The sequence below is a fragment of the Notamacropus eugenii genome, chromosome 2, assembly GCF_028372415.1.
Source record: "Notamacropus eugenii isolate mMacEug1 chromosome 2, mMacEug1.pri_v2, whole genome shotgun sequence".
In the NCBI taxonomy this organism is placed as follows: domain Eukaryota; kingdom Metazoa; phylum Chordata; class Mammalia; order Diprotodontia; family Macropodidae; genus Notamacropus; species Notamacropus eugenii.
In genome coordinates this window covers 216036638-216056614 of record NC_092873.1, presented here as the reverse complement: position 1 = coordinate 216056614, position 19977 = coordinate 216036638, and the positions used below count along the sequence as shown (strand labels likewise).

General features: G+C 37.2%; 1 protein-coding gene across 2 annotated transcripts in view; it reads right to left on the bottom strand.

Moving 5' to 3' along the window:
- The window catches only part of AKAP7 (A-kinase anchoring protein 7), a 150091-nt gene that overhangs the window by 91053 nt on the left and 39061 nt on the right, over window positions 1-19977 (bottom strand). For both annotated transcript variants that reach the window (XM_072643330.1, XM_072643331.1), the window contains exon 5: window positions 12163-12323. In XM_072643330.1, coding sequence (XP_072499431.1) covers window positions 12163-12323 — 161 coding nt within the window. The remainder of the gene's footprint in view (window positions 1-12162; window positions 12324-19977) is intronic.

Sequence of the window (19977 nt, the reverse complement as noted above, 5' to 3'; positions counted from 1 at the left end):
AGAGTAGGTTTAATTTGCATTTCTCTAATTATTAATAATTTAGAATGCTTAAAAAACACAGCTATTGATAGTTTGAATTTCTTCATCTGAAAACTACCTGTTCATACATTTATCATTTGGGAAATGGTGCTTATTGTTATAATTTTGACTGTGCTTCCTATACAAATTAGAAATAAGATCTTTATCAGAGAAACCTGTTTCAATTTTTTCCCCAATTTCCTACTTCTGTTCTAATTTTAGCTGAACTGCTTTGTGTAAAATCTTCTTAAATTTTATTCAATTAAAATTTTCTTTTTTATTATCCATGAACCATGCTTTGTCATGAACTCTTCCCCATCCATAGATCCAACAGATATCTTGCTTGCTCCTCTAATTTGTGACCTCATATGTATGTACAAAAGATGTGCCCATTTAGAGATTGTCTTGTCATTGTATAAAGTATTGGTCTATACCTCGATTCTGCCAGACAACTTTCCATTTTTCCCAATAGATTTTGTTCAATAATTTCTTGCTCCAATAGCTGCAATTTGGGGATCTATCAAACACTACATTATCATGGTTTTTTGCTTTTGCATACCTAATCTATTCCACAGATAAACCTCTTTTTTTAACCCAGTACCAAATAGTTTTAGTAAAATTATAACTTTGTGAAACAATTTCACTCCTGGCATTTTACTAGGCCCCTTTTACTTTCCACTTTTTTTTTCTATTAATTCTCTGGATATTCTTGACCTTTTGTTCTTCCAGATCAATTCTGTTTTACTTTTCTAGCTCTATAAAGTAAACCTTTGGCAGTTTCTCTCCCTCCCCTCTATCTATCTATCCCTTTTATGTGGTGGCTGCTAAGTTTTGTGTGGACCTGACTGTGGCTCCCCAGTACTTTTCTTTCTGGTTGCTTGCACCTTGGAGCTCTGAATTTTGACCATATAACTGCTGAGCAGTCTCACTGTGAGTTTCTCTCAGGAGGTAACCAACGGAATCTTTCATTTCTACTCTGTCACATTTTAAGTTTTTTTAATTATTTCCTTAAATCTGCTGTCTAGGTTGTTTTAGTGCTCATGGCTTTGAGTAACCCAATGATTCCTAAATTATCTCTCCTTGATATCTTTTCCAAATCAGTCGTTTCTGTTATGCATGTTTCTGTTACCTTTTCTTCTGTCTTCTCAGTTTTTTTGATATGATTTCAATATTTCTTATTGTCTCATGGAGGCATTAGCACCTACTGGGTCGATTCTAATTTTCAACGAATTAATTTCTTGAATGAGCATGTGCACCTCTTGTTGCAAGCTGCTAATTCTCTTTTTATTTCTTCATTTGATAGCTCTCATTTCTTATATTTTCCAAACTCTTATTTGATTTAAAAATAATTTTTAATTCTTTTTAAAAATTCTTGCTTTAACTCTTCCAAAAATTCTTGCTGGACTTACAGCCAAGCTGCATTTTTCCTTAAAGCTTTTCTTGGAGAAGTTTTTGAGTCATTTTTTCGTTAGAGTTTGTGACAGGAACTCCTTTGTTTCCATAATAGTTCTTCATGGTGAGATTCTTGTTTTTAATTTGGTCATTCTTCCATTCCACTTGATTTTGGACTTTTTGTTAGGACGGGGCTCTGTGCACTCCTTGGAGGAATATCTAGACTGACCTTCTGGCTTCTTGTATTCTACTGCTTCTATAACTTAGGTTAGGAACCTACAAGCTTTTCAATGCCTTCCAAGGTGATGTAATCTGGAACAAAGTCTACTCAGTGTCTTTCTCCTTTGAGCTCTACAAGTTCCTGACCCAGGTTAGGATCTATTAACTTTATCCTAGTTGGAAGTTTCAGTAGGATTATTGCTGGACTCAGCCACAATTGGCCCACTGGAAGGTTTTGCAAGTTCAGAACAGTTGAACTGCAGGCTCCCCTTTGGTATGGAATTCCTGCCTGATTACTCTACTATAAGCTGCAGCCTGGACCCAGAAACAAGAATTGAGTCCTTGATCTGCTTGTAGGATCAGAGACACACACCTATGGTTTGCTTCTGAACTCAGTTCAGGAAATATAACCACAACTGCTCTGTTGTACCACTATTAGAGAAAAGTCCCCTCCTCAATTATGCCCAAGATCTATAACCTAGCATGGGGTAGTGTGAGGCACAGCTGCCAAATGGCATTTATTCCTGTATCCTTGTTTAGTTCAGGGGTCCCTACGTGACCTCTTTTTATCCCAGTGCTCCCCATCCTAGTGCCCAACTCAGCTCTCTTTCAGTCCCTGGGCACTAAAAGTGGGACACTCCTAGGCAGACTTCATCTCCAGTATCTGCAAATCTGCTTTCTTAATCCTACCTGGGCTAGAAAAATGACTCATTGCCTTTGTTTTCTATTTCCCAATCAGAATTTAGTCTAGTATCTGTTCTAGATCTTTGTAGAGATGGCATGGTACAGATGCCAAGCTGTACTTCTTGCTGTTACTCCACCATCTTGATTTCTCTGAGCTAGGAAAGTAATTTAACCTCCTAGTACTTCACACAACCCTTTTAAGATTTCTAGATAAATAAACTGCCAACTTTCATTGGTATAAGGAGATTCTTCACTTAGGAATCTCTATCAACTGCACAGAATACTAACTTTAAAAAAGACACAAATTTGTATTAAAATTATATCAATGATTAAAAGCCTTGAGATCATCATTCTGAATATACTAATTCATCCTTATATGATAAAAATATAACACTGCCTCTATTTCTTCGAATGTAAAATGAGAAGCCTACCTGAATTAAATGATTTATATTGTTAGACTCTTACAATAATTAACCTGTACAATTCTGTTTTTAATACAATATCAATTTGCTTACAATTTTTTTCTTTCACATAAATATAAAACAAAAATAAATTCCCACTCATTTGAGCTTTCTGGTTGTTTTCATAAATAGGAGCTTAATATTTATGTATGTATGTGTACATATGTGTATATATATATCTATAAATATACATATATATGTACACATATATAATACTTTCGTGTGTTTTATACATATATGTGTACAAACATATATATGCATGTACACAAGCCCACATGTAACTATTAAAGCTTAAACTTGCACTAAAACTTTTGGGATACCCAAAATATATGTTCTGATGTGTTACAAAAGCATATAGAATGCTGTAGTCTAAAGACAACTATATTTTAACACATAGGGCCTCATGAGGACAATTAAAGCACTACCACTGTAATTGGCCTTTGCTAACACACCAAAATCCTTTGGTGACTAACCATAAAGCATGCTACGATTTCAAATTCCTCAGAGTACAAAGGTTCTTTCATCAATATAGGAAACCCTCTTTGAGGGAATGTTTTCAAGGAATGGATGGAATTCTGAATGTTGTAAGCAGCCATTGAATGATCTAAAAGAACAAAGAATGACTAACAAGAAATCTTTTTGAGTTCAGAGACCTTTTAAAAAAAGAAGAGCTAAGCCTGGTATTTTCTTCTTTTAGGATATGTTCCTGCGAAGTATATATGAAGCATACTGGAGCATGGACATAAGTTTCTTCATGGAGAACCTATGTTTCTCTTCTATCTTTTGTATTCATTCTTTCCTGTATATAGATGAATGAATACTCTAAGATGGGACAATTGAGGCAAAGAGTGAGACCAGGAAATCTGTCAAAATCATCTAAAGTCCCACCAAAAACCAGAGTTCCAGAATCGGTGGCAGCAGTATCTGAGCCCTCATCTGAGAAGGCAGCATTGCCACTGAGTGACCTGGTTGAAAAAGTCCCCCAAAGGATTGACATGTCATTCAAGCCTTCACATCCTACAAGAAGCTAAACCCAGTGCAGCAAGGAAGTGATTCACCCATCACCCCCGAACCCCTTGTGAAGGACCCTATGAGGGGAAAAAAGAACTCCCAGTGTCAGGAATTACCCCTCAGCTGTACAACTGTGAGGATGAAGAATAGGTTTAGGCAGGCAAAGGCACAGGGAGAGATGGAAAGATAAGGACTATGATAAAATAAAGGACTCAGGTCTTGAACATGAACAAAGAACTCCAAAGTAGTTATAGCAAGTAGGGGTACTAAGGAAGGTCTCACAGAGAAGGTGGTGCCTCCGCTGTGCCTTAGAAAGGTGAAAATGAGGTGGGAGGGAGTAACAGGAATGGAAACTGTACTGTGTAAATGAAATGAGAAAAATGGAGTATCTAGTTCAGTAAAGAGTTAAGAAGGAAGGAAAGAATTCTAGAAGAAGGTACAATTAACAGTGTCAAAGTGTAAGTAGGTCAAGGCGGACAAGAGCTAAGAAAAGGTCACCAGAATTAGCATTTAGGAGACCAATGACGACCTTTAAGAGAACAGATTAAGTAGAGTAATGGGATCAGATAACATATTACAAGGGATTTCCTTCTGTTAAGAGTTGTACAGACATTTGACTTATCACTGCATACACCAAATGTTCCCGAAGAAATTTCTTGAGGAAAGAAACTGTATTTTATTCATTGGTATCCTCCACAATCTAACACAACACCATCCTGTATATAACAGCAAGCATTTGATAAATGTTTGTTGAATGAACAAATATGAATGAAAAGGAAAATGACAGCCTAGTCAAGTTCAGGAAGACTCATTACCAGCAGGCTGACTACTAATTAAGGCATTTTCCAAACCCATGAAACAAAGAAAAAATGCAAAATGAAAACTCACATAACTTTTGAAGGTTTACAAAGCACTCTCATAACAACCCTGAGCTAAGTTGTTCAAATATTATCAGCCCCACTCTATGGATGAAAATGTTGAAGTTCTAGAAAAATTAAATGGCTCCTGGTCACATAACTTGACACTGGATTTGAACTCATATCTTCTGACTTTCCACTACATCACACTAACCCTCAGTACGACCCACCTCCTCCATGGATCCCTACTCTGCTTGGAGTGCTGGTAGCAATGTTGTAAAGGGAACAGAAAGTGGTAAGAATTATACAATTTTTAAAGCATCTATAAACACTAAGTTAATTGTCAGAATACTGAAAGATCTTTGTCCAAAAACCACTAAGTGACCTCAGGAACCATAGTAACATTGACAATTTCATTATATATGAAAGTCAAAGCCAAATAAATTCGAGAAACGACAGCACACAGGTTCTCCACGGAGCGTCTAGGTTGTTAATTTTGTCCCCAAAATCAACAAGAAACATCATTTCATAGGACACTTGGTCATGTCACCCTCCAGTGCTAATGAGAAGCACACAAGAAAAGTATATCACAATGATAATGGATATGTGTGAACTTCTGCAGAGAACAGAGAGGCAAATGCAGCCAAGGAAGACCCCAACTTTGACATCCTGCTGAAAAATATAAGATCTGAGATTTAGGATCATACTTTAAGAGCTGCAAGGGACCTTCAAGTCTGGTCCAAACTTTTTACTTTTCAGGTAAGGAAAATGTCCCAGAGACATTAGAGGATGTGGGCATTCTTTCTACTAGTTTAGATCGCAACCCACTCACACTGCTTGTCGTCCTGGGCAGTTGTTGTCCACACAATTACTTAGATTTACTCAAGCTGCTGTGAAGTCTTCCTCTGCATCTTTTTGGCATATAGTGGACATCAGGGGGCACTCAGGCTGTCTATTTGTTATGCCTCAGTCTTTTCACAGGACAGACAACTCATTTTCCAAGCATCTATTGCTTCAACAAGCTCTCTTTTGCTGTTTTTCACACACATCATCCCTGTAAATGCACTACAAGCCTTCCTGAGTATAACACGCATCTTTCCATTGTATTTTGGATCACCCACAACTCTTTTAAGGGATTGTGGAGATCCAACATTCAAAACCTTTACAATATTGATGAAAGAACATTTGTGTTTTTAAAAAAAAAATGGCTCCCTAAATGAGGAATTATTAAAAGACCTTCACAAGTGCACTCCAGCCAACCTGCTCCTCCTATTAACTTTTAGGCCCAACTCACTGTCAAACTTAAATACGTATGTTGATATACTCAATGAACAGTTCATCCAACTGCATGTTGTAACCTGGACAAGAGTCATTTTCATCTATTCAATTTTTCCTACCTGGACTATTCACCTTATTTACCTTAAAAAATCATGGCTCTTACTGAAAACCTGAAGGACTCCATATAATCAGCATAATATTATTTCTAAAAAGGAGCATCAGGAGAATTATCTATCTATCTAATAAATCTCTATTTTACTTAGACCTCACACAGGATATTCTCCATGACGATGGTAAACATCTTTGCGCAAATATTCCTATCTTTGTTTTATATCTCCTTTACTGGTAACAATTAAAAGATCACTGCACAGAGTTTATCAAGAATCTTCTATGACCTAGAAATATGTATTGTAGGCCAGGCCTGGCACAGACTAGTCTCACAATTCAAGTTTGAGACTGGAACAAAATGAGAAACTCACAGAACATCTAACAATTCTCCAAAAAGAGTTTTACTCAGACATAAAATGGAAGGGATATTCACCAAGTATATTGTATATATATTGATCTATATTCTGTACCAGGGATGGGGAACCTATGGCCTCCAGGCCACATGTGGCCCTCTTGGTCCTCAAGTATAGCCCTTTGACTGAATCCAAACTTCACAGAACAAATCCCCTTAATAAAAGGATTTGTTTTGTAAAACTTGGATTCAGTCAAAGGGCCATACCAGGCCACAGAATCCCCATGCCTGATCCAGACAAATCGATTCAGAGACAACTTCCCTGTGTTTTGGGAGAGTGCCGGGGGGGGGGGGGGGGGGGAGCCTGAGGTATTCGCAACTGAAAAATGGCGAAGATACACGAACAGTCAGTGTTCAGAGAAATCAATCAAAGCTATTAAGCTATCTGAAAACTTTGCTCTAAATAAAGGAAGGCAAATTAACAACAAATCTGAGGTACCATGTCACACCCATCAGATTGGCTAAGATGACAAAATAAAATGACAAATGCTAGAGGGGATACAGGGGAATAAATATACGAATGAATCATTGTTTTATCTGCGAATTGGTCCAATCAATCTAGAAAGTAATATGGAACTATGCCCCAAAAGCTATTAACCTGTGCATACTATATACATATATATAACATATATACACACACACATACATACATACATACATACACACACACACACTATATACTGCTATACCCTATATACTGCTTGGTGCATATACCAAGCATTATAACTACCATAGCTATACCCCCTGAAAAGGTAAAGGACACATATGTACAAAAATACTTACAACAGTTCTTTCTGTAGTGGCAAATAGAAGCAACGTCCATCAACTGGAGAATGGCTGAACAGGTTATGGCACATGAATGGGATGAAATACTATTATGTTATAAGAAATGATGAAGGGGATTTTTTTAAAAACTTACATGAACTGATGCAAAATGAAGTGAGAAGAACCAGGAGAATAATTTTCACAATAACAGCAATATTATAAAGATAATCCACCGTGCAAGCCTTACTTTGTGATCAGCACAAAGCCCCACGACAATTCTAAAGGACTGATGATGAAAAATGCTGTTTCCAGATAGAGCGCTGATGGACTCAAGTATACAGAGGGAATTTTTTTTTTCTCTTCCTTTCTTTTTCTTCCCCTCCCTCCCAAACATGACTACTGTGGAAATTTGTTTCATATGGCTTCCTATTTGTAAAGGGTTTTATATTCCTTCTTTCTCAAAGGACAGGGGAAGGAGGGAGAGAATTTGAAATTGAAAATAAAACTAAATTTTAAAAAAGAGAAGAAAAAAAACTAGGTATGCTTAGATGACAGACAGTTACAGAGACTCAGAGTTGGAGCAAAACCATTAAGTCTACATTTTCCTTAGCCAAATCAAACACTGATTTGTAAACAATAAAACACAGTGATAGCCTATATTGTCTATACTTTTCAGACAAATGTGTGAAAATGTGATCTGCTGTAGAAAATAAACTACAAAATCTACTCATTCTTTTTTCATTCTGTCATTAAGAATATCGTTAATACGTACAGCTTATTCTCATAAAGATCTTAAAAAGATGAACAAGTGTATATTTGTTAGTAGTTACTAATGTTCTCTCCGCATTGGGGACTAAATGTTAGGATCTGAAAACGGTGCTTTCACTGTTAGTGAAAATAAAAACAGATCATTATAAAAGTATCAAGAGACACTCCATTTTCTATGTGTTGTTCTTTTTACTCTTGGGATGCAGTGGCTTACTAAGATCTGAAGTCAAATTTCAGTACTTTTGGTTTCACTTCCAATGCTTTTTACTGTTTTATAATGTAATTCAAGTAATAATTTCCATAACTCCCCTTAAATAATTTTCCAAATATTCTAAATGAGTGTTCCCAATGGTTCCCATTTCACTTAGGTCAAGGGCTTGCTAGAAGTAGTAGTTTCCACACTCAGCCTCCTCACAATGACACCTGCTTTTTATCAGTTAGGCATTCACAAAACAGTGATAAGCAAGGTCAGAATCTTTTCCTTTGCTCATTTCATATTTGTGGGGCTTCCAGGCTTGTCTGAATAAGTAGGGCTTCAGCTATTATAACTGTTTGAGATATCTTTTAATGTTTAGCCTTGCAATTTGATGATCATTTTGTCCTCTGCCTTACCCAACTGATGGCCTGACAACACACACAAAGCTGACTGTGATATGGTTCCCATGTCAAATGCCAGTTATTTTCTGTACAAATATAGGCAAATAGAAAACAGATAGCAATAATACATATGCATAAGGTTTTTCAACAGTCTTCACACTTTTTTCTCAAATCTAAGACATATTTTCCCACATACTTTTCACCATATCTCCTTCACAATGAAGTCACAGAGTCCTAAAATATATGTTTAACCTTATGACAAGAATAGCAAGATAAAATAATACAGTGTTCCATGAATTATATTTCTTACTGCTTCTGGACATAAAATCAATTCTGCCAAAGCCTTTGTTTGCCTTTCAAGGAGACCTAAAAACAAGTCAAATTTCCATTTAACAGTCAGCTTTCTTTTTTGTTGTTGTTGTTTGTTTCATATTTTATTTTTCTCCCAGCTGCATGTAAAAACAATTTTTAACATTCATTTTTAAAATTCTGATTTCCAAATTCTCTCCCTTTTCCTTCTCCATTGAGAAGGTAAGGAATTCAATATAGGGTACACATGTGTAGTCATACAAAACATTAACCTATTAGTCATGTTGTGAAGGAAAACACAAAAGTATGGTTCATCTGTATTCAGACACCCTCAGTTCTTTCTCTGAGGATGGATAGCATTTTTCATCACAAGTCCTTCGAAGTTGCATTGGATCATTGTATTGCCAAGAATGGCTAAGTCATTCATACCTGATCACTGTATTGCCGTTACTTCGTAGACAGTATATTTTACTTTGCATAAGCTCATATAAGGTTTTCCAGGTTTTTCCGAGAGCATCCTGCTCATCATTTCTTATAGCACAATAGTATCCATCATAATCACACAGTACAATTTATTCTCAATTGATGGGTATCCCCAATTTTTTGCCTTTTTGTTCTTTATCTCTTTTTGGATGCAGACCTAATAGTGGTGTTGCAAGGTATGCATGATTTTATAGCCCTTTGGACATAGTTCCAAACTGCTCTACTGAATGGTTGAATCAGTTCACAACTCCACCAACAGTGCATTAAGGTCTCATTTTTCCCACTTCCCCTCCAACATTTGCCATTTCCTTTTTTTTATCCTATTAGCCAATCTAATAGGTATGATGTAATACCTAAAAATTATTTTAATTTGAATTTCTCCAATCAATAGTGATTTAGAACATTTTTTCCACATGGTTATAGTATCTTTTGACCAGTTGTTAATTGTGCAATGGCTCTTCTTTTTATAAATTTGACTCACTTCTTCATATATTTGAGAAATGAGGCCTTTATCAAAGAAACTTGCTTCAAACTTTGTTTCAGTTACAATTACTAAATTGGGGTCCATTCTATTTCCCTCACTCCTGTTTATTTTATTCTCTCTCTTTTTACCCTGTCCCTCCCTCAACAGTGTTGTGCTTCTGACTACTCCCTCCCCCAACCTGTCCTCCGTCTATACACCCCTCCCGCTTTCTCTTATCCTCTTTCCCTTCTACTTTCCCATATGGTAAGATAGATTTGAATACCCAATTGAGAGTGTATGTTATTCCCTCTTTGAGCTAATTCTGAGGAGAGTAAGATTCACTCACTCTCCTGGCCCCACCTTCCGCTTAACTGTAAAAGCTTTTTCTTGCCTCTTTTACCTAATTTCTCTTTACCTCTTCCTTTCCCTTTCTTCCAGTGCATTCTTCTTTCTCACCCCTTAATTTTATTTTTTAGTTATCATCCCTTCATATTCAACTCACATTTGTGTCCTCTGTCTATATATACTCCTTCTAATTGCCCTAATATAAAGAGAAAATTCTTCAGTTACAAGTATCAGCTTCCCATGTAGAAATGTATCAGTTTCACCTTATTAAGTCCCTTATGATTTCCCTTAACTGTTTACTTTTTTATGCTTCTCTTCAGTCTTGTATTTGACAGTCAAATTTTCTATTTAGCTCTGGTCTTTTCACCAAGAACACTTGAAAGTCCTCTATTTCACTGAATGTCCATTTTTTCACCTCAAGGATTATACTCATTTTTGCTGGGTTAGGTGATTCTTGGTTATAATCCTAGCTCTTTTGCTCTCCAGAACATCATATTCCAAGCCCTCTAATCTTTTAACGTAGAAGCTATCAAATCTTGTGTTATCCTGACTGTGGCTCCATGGTATCTGAACTGTTTCTTTCTTACTGCTAACAATATTCTCTCCTTGACCTGGGAACCCTGGAATTTGATTATAATATTTATGGGAGTCTTCATTTTGGAATCTCAGAAGGTAATCAGTGGATTCTTTAAATTTCTATTTTATCCTCTGGCTCTAGAATATTGGGTCAGTTTTCCTTGATAATTCCTTGAAAGATGACCTCAAGCCTCTTTTTTTTTGACCATGGCTTTCAGGTGGTCCAATAATTTTTAAACGATCTCTCCTGGATCTATCAATAGCCATCTTTCTATTTAACTTTTTTTGTCTTAAGGTCTTATCTACTGCAAGAATGCCAATACGAATGTGCTTCAGTTCTTCCAGTAACATGTTAATTTGTTAATCATTAGACAAAGATCTCACAGTTAAAATAACTTCAACTAGGTTAATGTTGTAGACCGCCTAAAACTTATGTCATGTGCTCTTGGTGACCTTTTCCATGATCATTTTGGAAACAGAAAAGGACGGCAAAATTGAAGGCCTTTTTAGATCTGTTTCATGAGAGGCAATGGCCAAGGAATTCATTTGCCTGGAATCCAACTGCTAGCAAGAACCTTTCTATGCTCGGTTGCACTGGTCTCTGAACAGAACACTCAGTCTGTCATAGGAAACCTGAGACCATATCTGACACCTTTACAGAATGGTAAAAGCTGCCCAGACTTATGCTCATCTGTGAGAGCCTTCAGAAACTCAGGAACACTTTCACATCCCAATGAGACACCAGAGCAAGACTTTGCAGATTCTCCATAAAGGTGTTCCTACATTTCTAAGGCACAGGTTAAGAAACGTCACTAACACACCATGAGCAATTTCTTGTTGCCCTCAAAATAATATACAAACTTCTTAGCCTAGCTTTTAAAGGCCTCTGCACTGTAGATGCTAACTAGCTTTCCAGTCTTATTCCATAATATTTCCCCTTATATATCTGAAATTCAATGCAGATCTTTAAAAGTACTTCTGTGTAGCCCTATGCCCTTCAGGTGACTCCAGAATCAATCAGGTTTCTAAGTCTGTGTATTTAAAGCGCACACATACACACACAAACACCCCTTCAACTAAAAGTTGTTCACTTATTTTCCCCAATACCCAGTATCCAATACCCAAAGTTCACACACACACACACACACACACACACACACACACACACACACACACACACACACACACACACACCCCTTCAACTAAAAGTTGTTCACTTCCTTATTTTCCCCAATACCCAGTATCTAATACCCAAAAGCAGCATTTGATTATAAAATAAGGTTATACTGGTTCCCTTTGAAATCACATAGGAAAACTTTTAATGTGTTTTTTTAATTGGAAAGATTTCACTATTTCAATAGACTATGAAATGTTTCAGAGATATTTTTAATCCCCATTATTCAGGTTGTTTTTTACCTGCTATCTCAAGAAGTGTAGCTAGGTGATCGCCTTCTGCCAACTTCACAAATCCAACCTGATTTCCAAAATTACCAATTCCTTGAAAGGGTAAATTTAAATCTCTTCCTTGCAGTATTTCTTCTATTAGTGCTTTTGTCTCCAAAAGAGCACCTATGCCTCTGTTGAAAGAAGAAATATAAAAGTCAGATAAAGAAAAGCTGTCATTTCAAGAGATTAAAATAAAAACTGGCAAGTGGCATTAAAATACTTCTCAAATAATTTCATCTAGAATCATTTCTAAAAATCAAACTGTCCAGCATAAGTTCATTCATGTTGCAACTTGAGTTTTACAAGTAAGCATTAAAGCTGTATGTGTGTTTGTCCTTCGTTGCTAAAGAAGACCGTGCCATCAGAGAAGTGATGACATGACTTGCACTCGACTTTGTTTTGAGTGAGGGAGGCCTGTGCAGGTCACCAGCCTCACTTCTCCTCCAGAGCCATCTGAATTCAGTGACCAGATGATATTCATCAGGATGACCAGAGATGACCCAGGATGAGGCAACTGGGGTTAAGTGACTTGCCCAAGATCACACAGCTAGTGAGTGTCAAGTGTCTAAGCTGAGATTTGAACTCAGGTCCTCCTGACTCCTGCACTGGTGCTCTATTCACTGCACCACCTGGCTGCCCCCACAGACAAACAAGCTATATAAAGGATAATCTGGAAATAACCTTAGAAGAAAGGCTCTAAGATTAAGGAAGCCTGAGAAATACTTCTTGTAGAAAGTAAGATTTTAGTGGGATTGGGGTGGTGGTCAGGGAGCCAGAAGGCAGTGGAGAGAAAGTAAAACATTCCAGACATGGAGGACAGATACAGAAGGAGGACAGAGTCAGAAGGTGAGGAGTGTGATTTGAAGAACACAAAGGAGATCAATGCCTTAAAGTTAAAGTTAACATGAAATGAAGAGCTCAAGTACAATAAAAGTAAATTTAATTTGCTACATTCATTTTATTGAAAAAATTGCTAGTGAATTAGTTGTAACAACTATTTCATTAATGATTAAGAGATCAGAAATTTTGACTTGTCAAAACAGTGTCAGAAAATAATAATACTTACATTATATACCTAAAATATTAAAAGCTGAAACTTGTATCTGTCTTAAGATTAATGTAATTGACTCTATTACTATTAAATTGATCCAAATATGCTAAATAAATAAAACTATGTCCCCCATAAGGTACTCTAAACACAAAATGGAACAGTGGAACAGCACTGCATTTCCACATTTGAGTTCAAATCCTAGTTTTGCCACTTGTGACTTTGTGCAAGATTCTTAACTTCTATAGGCCTCCCTTGATTTATCCTCTGTAAAAAAAGATGAATTAAGTGATCTCTTAAGTCGTTCACAGATTTAAATCCAATATTCTAATGGTCTAAAGAGAAACCCTGGTTCTAGTAATTAGGCTTTACAAAGTGGTGCCAAATACATGACAAAAAATACCAGCATTAAAAAGGAAGCTCTGCCCTATTTCATTTGTTTCATCTTCCCTATTAAAAAACAAATATTTCATACAGCCCAATTAATTTCACCTTCTACATTTTTAGCTCTGTAGTGTTTTTTGTAGGAGGAATAAGTTATTTTCAATATTAAACAAAATTATTTGTATATAGCTTACGTATTACATGTATTTTACTCATAGAATGGATTTTTTTTTAAAAGTGTCACTAGGGGGCAGGCATTATCCAGCCTTTCAAGACTTTTTATATTACTATTCAAGAAGACCAAATTATTTTATCTTTCTTTGAGTGAGTTATTTGTGTAGTTCTAATGTCAAGTATGTGAGAAAGGGCAATTAGTGGTAACTTTTAATCAGTGGGTGTAGTATTCTCCCTACTTACTGACCCAAGCCAGAATAGATTCTGGAATAATTACGAAGTGTTGAAAATGTGCTTGTTAGAAGATGTACAGAACCAATCTAATTATTTTAGAGACACATTCATGCGTTCAGAATGACTTTGTAAATTTTCTTATTTTCTTATTTTATTTAAAATATCTTCCAAAGTCAATCCTTTTGAACTATATCTTTACTATGTTTTAGCCAGTGGACTAAAACTTTTACTGAGTCATTATCTGTTAAAACACGCATGGGTTCTATGGGAATGTAATAACATGGTAATCCTGGTAAACTGAAAAGAAGTTATTTTAAAAGGTTCGATGGTTCTTATCTCATGAAGAATCTTTGTTAAGCACAAGTAAAAACACAAATAGCAATACCCCACCTATTATGTAGATCTCCCATTATTCTTTAACACTAAAATAATCTGTACTCATATCCTCCTTTCTTCAGTTCATCCAGATTTTGAATTAAGAATATTTTGCTATAATTCTAACTGATTTGTTATTTACTGACCATTTTAAAATATCCTCATGTTTTAAACTCATTTTAAAGAAAAAAATAATGGCCGTACCTTCCAAAGTGAAAACACTATAAATTTTTTAAATGGGACAACAGAGCTAAAATAAAGACTCAAATTATAATGGTTCAGTGAAGCATACATTTGTAAACAACTAATCAAGTCTATGCTGAAGCTACTCAAAATACATCAGTGATGAGTGCATAGGACACAAGTTCAAATCCTGCATATGCCACTGACAAAGTGTCTTACTGCAAGCAAATCAGCTTACACTTGGGGGGACACAATTCTCTCATTTATAAAATCATTCAATTCTATTAGATGGCTTCTAAGTTTGCTTTTAGGTTTAAAAATAGTATTCCATTCTTTCAGTATTTCTGATCATACTCTTTTACCCAGAGTGGAAGTACATTAAAATAAAGGTGGTAAACAAGTTCTTGAAATATTTCTTTCCATCGTCATAAAAAAGTCAACAATAATAAACAGTCAATAAACAAGAATTTATTAAAGATCTACCATATTCCAAGCATGGTATTAAGCACCGAGGATACAAAGTAACACAAAAGATAGCCTCTACTCTTGAGTAAAGGAAAAAAACATGAAAACAACTCCGTACAAACAATATGTGGGTTTGTCCTTCATTGCCAAAGAAGACCGTGCCATCAGAGAAATGATGACATGACTTGCACTTGACTTTATTCTGAGTAAGGCAGGGCTGTGCAGGTCACCAGCCTTACTTGTCCTCCAGAGCCATCTGAATCCAGTGACCAGATATTCACCAGGATGACTGGAGATGACTCAAGATGAGGCAACTGGGGTTAAGTGACTTGCCCAAGGTCACACAGGTAGTGAGTGTCAAGTGTCTGAGGTGAGATTTGAACTCAGGTCCTCCTGATTCCTATACTGGTACTCTATCCACTGCACCACCTGGCTGCCCCTACAAACAAGATATATATATAGGACATATAAAGATATATAAAGGATAAACTGGAGATAACCTTAGAAGAAAGGATCTAAGATTAAGGAAGCCTGAGAAATACTTCTTGTAGAAAGTGAGATTTTTAGTGGGTTTGGGGTGGTGGTCGTCAGGGAGCCAGAAGGCAGAGGGGAGGAGGTAAAACATTCCAGACATCGAGGACAGATAGGGAAGGAGGACAGAGTCACAAGGTGAGAAGTGTAATGTGAGGAACACAAGGGAGACCAATGCCACTGGACTGTAGGATAGGTAGGGGTGAATACAGTACAAGAAGACTGGAAAGGTAGGAAGGGCCAGGCTTAAAAAGGCCTTTAAAAGCCAAACAGGATTTTACACTTGGTCGTGGAAGTGACAGGGAATCACTGGAATTTATTGAGTAGGGGCATGACATCAGAGATGTGCTTCAGGAAGGTCATTTAGACTGCTGAGGGCAGGGTGGACTGGAGTGGGGAAAGACTTGAGGCACAGAGGTCAACCAGTAGTCCATTTCAGTAGTGCAGTCATGAAGGAATGAGAGCCTGCACACAGGAGGTGGTGGTTTCAGAAGACAGTAGAGTAGGGGGAGGAGTATACAAGAGATACTATGAATGTAAAATTGATAGGACTTGGCAACAACTTAGATGTAGGGGGTGGAATAAAGTGAGAAGTTCAGGATGACACCTAGTTGAAGGTGAGGCTGGGTGACTGGGAGGATGGTGCTGCCCTCAATAGTAATAGGGAAGTTAGGAAGAGGGCAGAGCTTGGGAGGAAAGAGAATGCGGTCAGTCATAGACATGTTAACTTTAATAAGTCTATGGGATATGTAGGTCAAGTTGTCTAAGGCCTACAGCATTTCTCCAATACTTCCTGTTCTTTCCTCTGACAACACCACCACCTTTATGCAAGCCTTTATCACCTCACACCTAGACTACTGCCATAGCCTGCTGATGGATCTGCCTGCCTCAGATTTCTCCTCACTCTAATCCATCCTCAATTCAGCTGTTAAAATGGTTTTCCTAAAGCACAAGTCCAACCATGTCACCTCCCTAATCAATAAACTCCAGCGGCTCCCTATTGTATCAGGATCAAATGCAAAAGTCTCTATCTGGCATTCCAGATTCTTTATAATCTAGCCCCCTCCTAGCCTGTCAAGCCTTCTTATACTTGCATGTCTTACACTTCCCACAATCTAGTGACACTGGTCTCCTAGCTGTTCCACAAAGAAGAGAAGTTTCAGGCATTTTCTCTGGTTTTCCCTTCCCATCTCTGCCTACTAGTTTCCTTTATGTCCCAACAAAAATCCCATCTTCTACTGGAAGCTTTTCTCAACCCCTCTTGTGCCTTCTTTCTTGTGCCTTCCTTCTCTTAATTCTTTTCTATTTATCTCATATAGAGACTGTCTTTATGTATGTGTTTTCTTGTTATGTCCTCAATTAGACTGTCTTTTTTTCCCTTTTTATATCCCCAGTGCTTGGCAGTGTCTGAAACACAACAGGAGCTTAATAAATGTTTATGGACTGATCAACTAATAGGAAGTTGGAGATGCAAAACCGAGGGTTAGGAGAGAGGTGAGTGCTGGACAAAAGATTTCAGAATCATCTCATAAAGATGATAACTGAATCCATGAGAATTGATGAGATCAACAAGGGAATTACTATGGAGGGAAAAGAGAAGAGGGCTTAGGTATGAGACCTGCGGGACACCCACAGTTAGGAAGCATGGCCCAACAAGGGAGACTGAGGAAGGGCTCAGATAGAAGGAAAAAGAATAGTGTCACAGAAACCAAGAGAACTGATTATCTAAGAGAGAGTGACTGACAGCATCAAAGACTGCAGAGAGGTCAAGAAGGAGGAAGACTGAGAAAAGGCTATTGGATTAGGTAATTAAAAGAACATTTGTAGAGAGCTATTTCAGTTAAATGATGAGGTCAGATGCCAGACAATAGAGATTCGAGAAGCAAGTAAGAGGAAAGACAGTGGGTGCATTAGTTATAGACAACTTTCTCAGGAGTTTAACCACAAAAATGAAAATAGAGGATAATAGCTAAAGGAAATGGTTAGTTCAACTGAGAGTTTTCTGAGCATGGGAGAGACAGGAACAGGATTGTATGCAGCAGGGAAACAACCAGCAGACAGGAAGAGACTGAACACAAGTGAAAATGTAGAGATGATCGAGGGGAAAACCCAGAGAAAACTGGGTGAAACAGGGTCTCTTGTAAAGGTAGAAGGGTTCATCGTGACAAGCAGGGCCTCTTCTTCATATGAGGAGGAGATATTGGCAGAAAGCATTTGAGTGATGTGAGATGAAGAGGAAGCTCACCTTGAACAGCCTCAATTTTTCAGTGAAATATGAGGCAAGTTTCTCAGTTTGGGAACTTCTCAGAATGGGATGGGGAGTCATTGGAAGTCTGAAGAGGAATGAAATAGTTTGGAAAAGCTACTGTGGTTAGCGAGTCATTTAGGGAGATGTAAAAGAATTGTCTTGCCTCAATAATGATATATTCAGATATATATGTATATACACACAGACAAACATGTTATGTACATATCTAATCACCCTATAAACTTGAAGGCTCATCCTTATTGATTTTTTAAATCCTCACAGAGTGTAAAAGACTTAAACAGAGAGAAAAGACTTTGACCAAACATACTATCCCAAGGTCCACAAAGTACTGAGTGTGAAATGAAGTTAATGATATTAAAGTATTATACTATCAGCACTGACAAAACCCCAAATAAACTGGGTCATTTCCCAATACATCAGAAGTCCTCCAGGAAGTAACAACCCCTAACAGCCACTATGGCTTTCTCAGACAGGTCATGCCAGATTAACCTTATTTATTTATTCATGCATTCACTTATTTATTCACTCTTTATTGGGTAACTAGAATAGCAGATGTAGAATACTTTAAACATTATATATTTAGACTTCTTCAAAGAACATGAGAAAGAGCTTTATCCTATCCTTATTGATATTATAAAGAGAGAGGAATCAGCTAACTGAAAGCTTAGTTAGATAAATTCTTAATTGGCTTAATAAATGAATTTAAAGAGTGGTAATTAATGGGCCAATGTCAATGTGGAAGAAATCTTCAACTGGTCTGCCCAAAGAATCTGTCCTTGCCTCTGCAGTGTTGAAATATTTTTGTCATTGACTGGGATGAAGTATTTAAAGTATAAATGTCAAAAATTTGCAGAAGACATGAAGATCACTAACCTTCTGGATCAGTCAGGATCCAAAAAAATCTCTACAAACTAGAAGGAGGGGCCATAAAAATCTGCAACTTTACAAGTACAAAAATGAGAGATATATGGCTAGATCCAGACATTTTAGTGACTGTGGGCTCCAGATGAGTTAAAAGTATAGCACAGCAGTCCAAAAAGCTACCATAGCTGCCTGGGTTAAGAGAAGCAGTGTCCAGAACTAAGGAAATGAGAATCTCATCAAACCTTATCTATCTTGCGTGGTTCCAAGTGCACAATGAAGGGAGAATACGGGCTAGTGTGAGCACATTCAGAAGAAGGGCATCAGGATAGTAAGAAGGTTGGTTAAAGTAGACCTGCACAACTTGGCAGTAGGTAGAGGCCAAAATTAAAATAGGCTAAACTTCTTCAGGGCTAGATAGACTGGACTAGAGACAGATCGATGATGGCTGGTTGCCATGGATCATGTGACAGACAGGAGAGTACACAGAGTACACAACCCTACATTTTTCCACAGGTCATCTAAAACCCTCTGGTGGGCTGCAAGCTGTATATTGTGCAGACCTGGGTTAAAGGAACTAGATATGTTCTCATTGGAGAAGACTTGGGCTAATAGTTTTCTTCAAAGATAAAAGGGTTAGTCTTGAAGAAGGGGAATTACTCCTGTTCTGTCTGGCTCCTTAGGGTAGAAATAGTAGCAGTGGGTAAAAGTTGCAAGCCTTAATATATGTAAAAAGTTCCTAACCATTAGAACTTTCTCAAAGAAGGATAGTCTGCTGTAGGATGCAGTAAATCTCCTTGACTGTCAGGATTTAAGCTGAGGCCAGACTGATTACTTTTGAAAATGACGCAGAAGGAATTTCTCTTCAGGTATGTGTTTGACTACGCAGTCTCTAAGACTGCTTCCAATTCTGAGATTCTATGATTCTGAATGCAGCAATGTGCTGAAGTGAGGCCAAAGAGAAGTCTCTTCTTATTTATCTACAGATAGAAAGGGATCCTCTATTTTGCTATGTAAGATATATAGCTCAAAGAATTCTTTTTAAAAACACAACAGCCTAAGAACAATGAACTGTACCTATTGATCACCGTAACACAAAATAAAACTCTGGACCAATCTAGGTGTATAAGTAGTGCAATAAAACACACGTGGTATAGTAGAAATACCAATCTACATTACTCTAAAACCTTCTAAATGAACTCAAAGAATCATACATTTAGAGCTGGAAGGGACTTTAGAGATCATCTAGTCTAACCTCTTT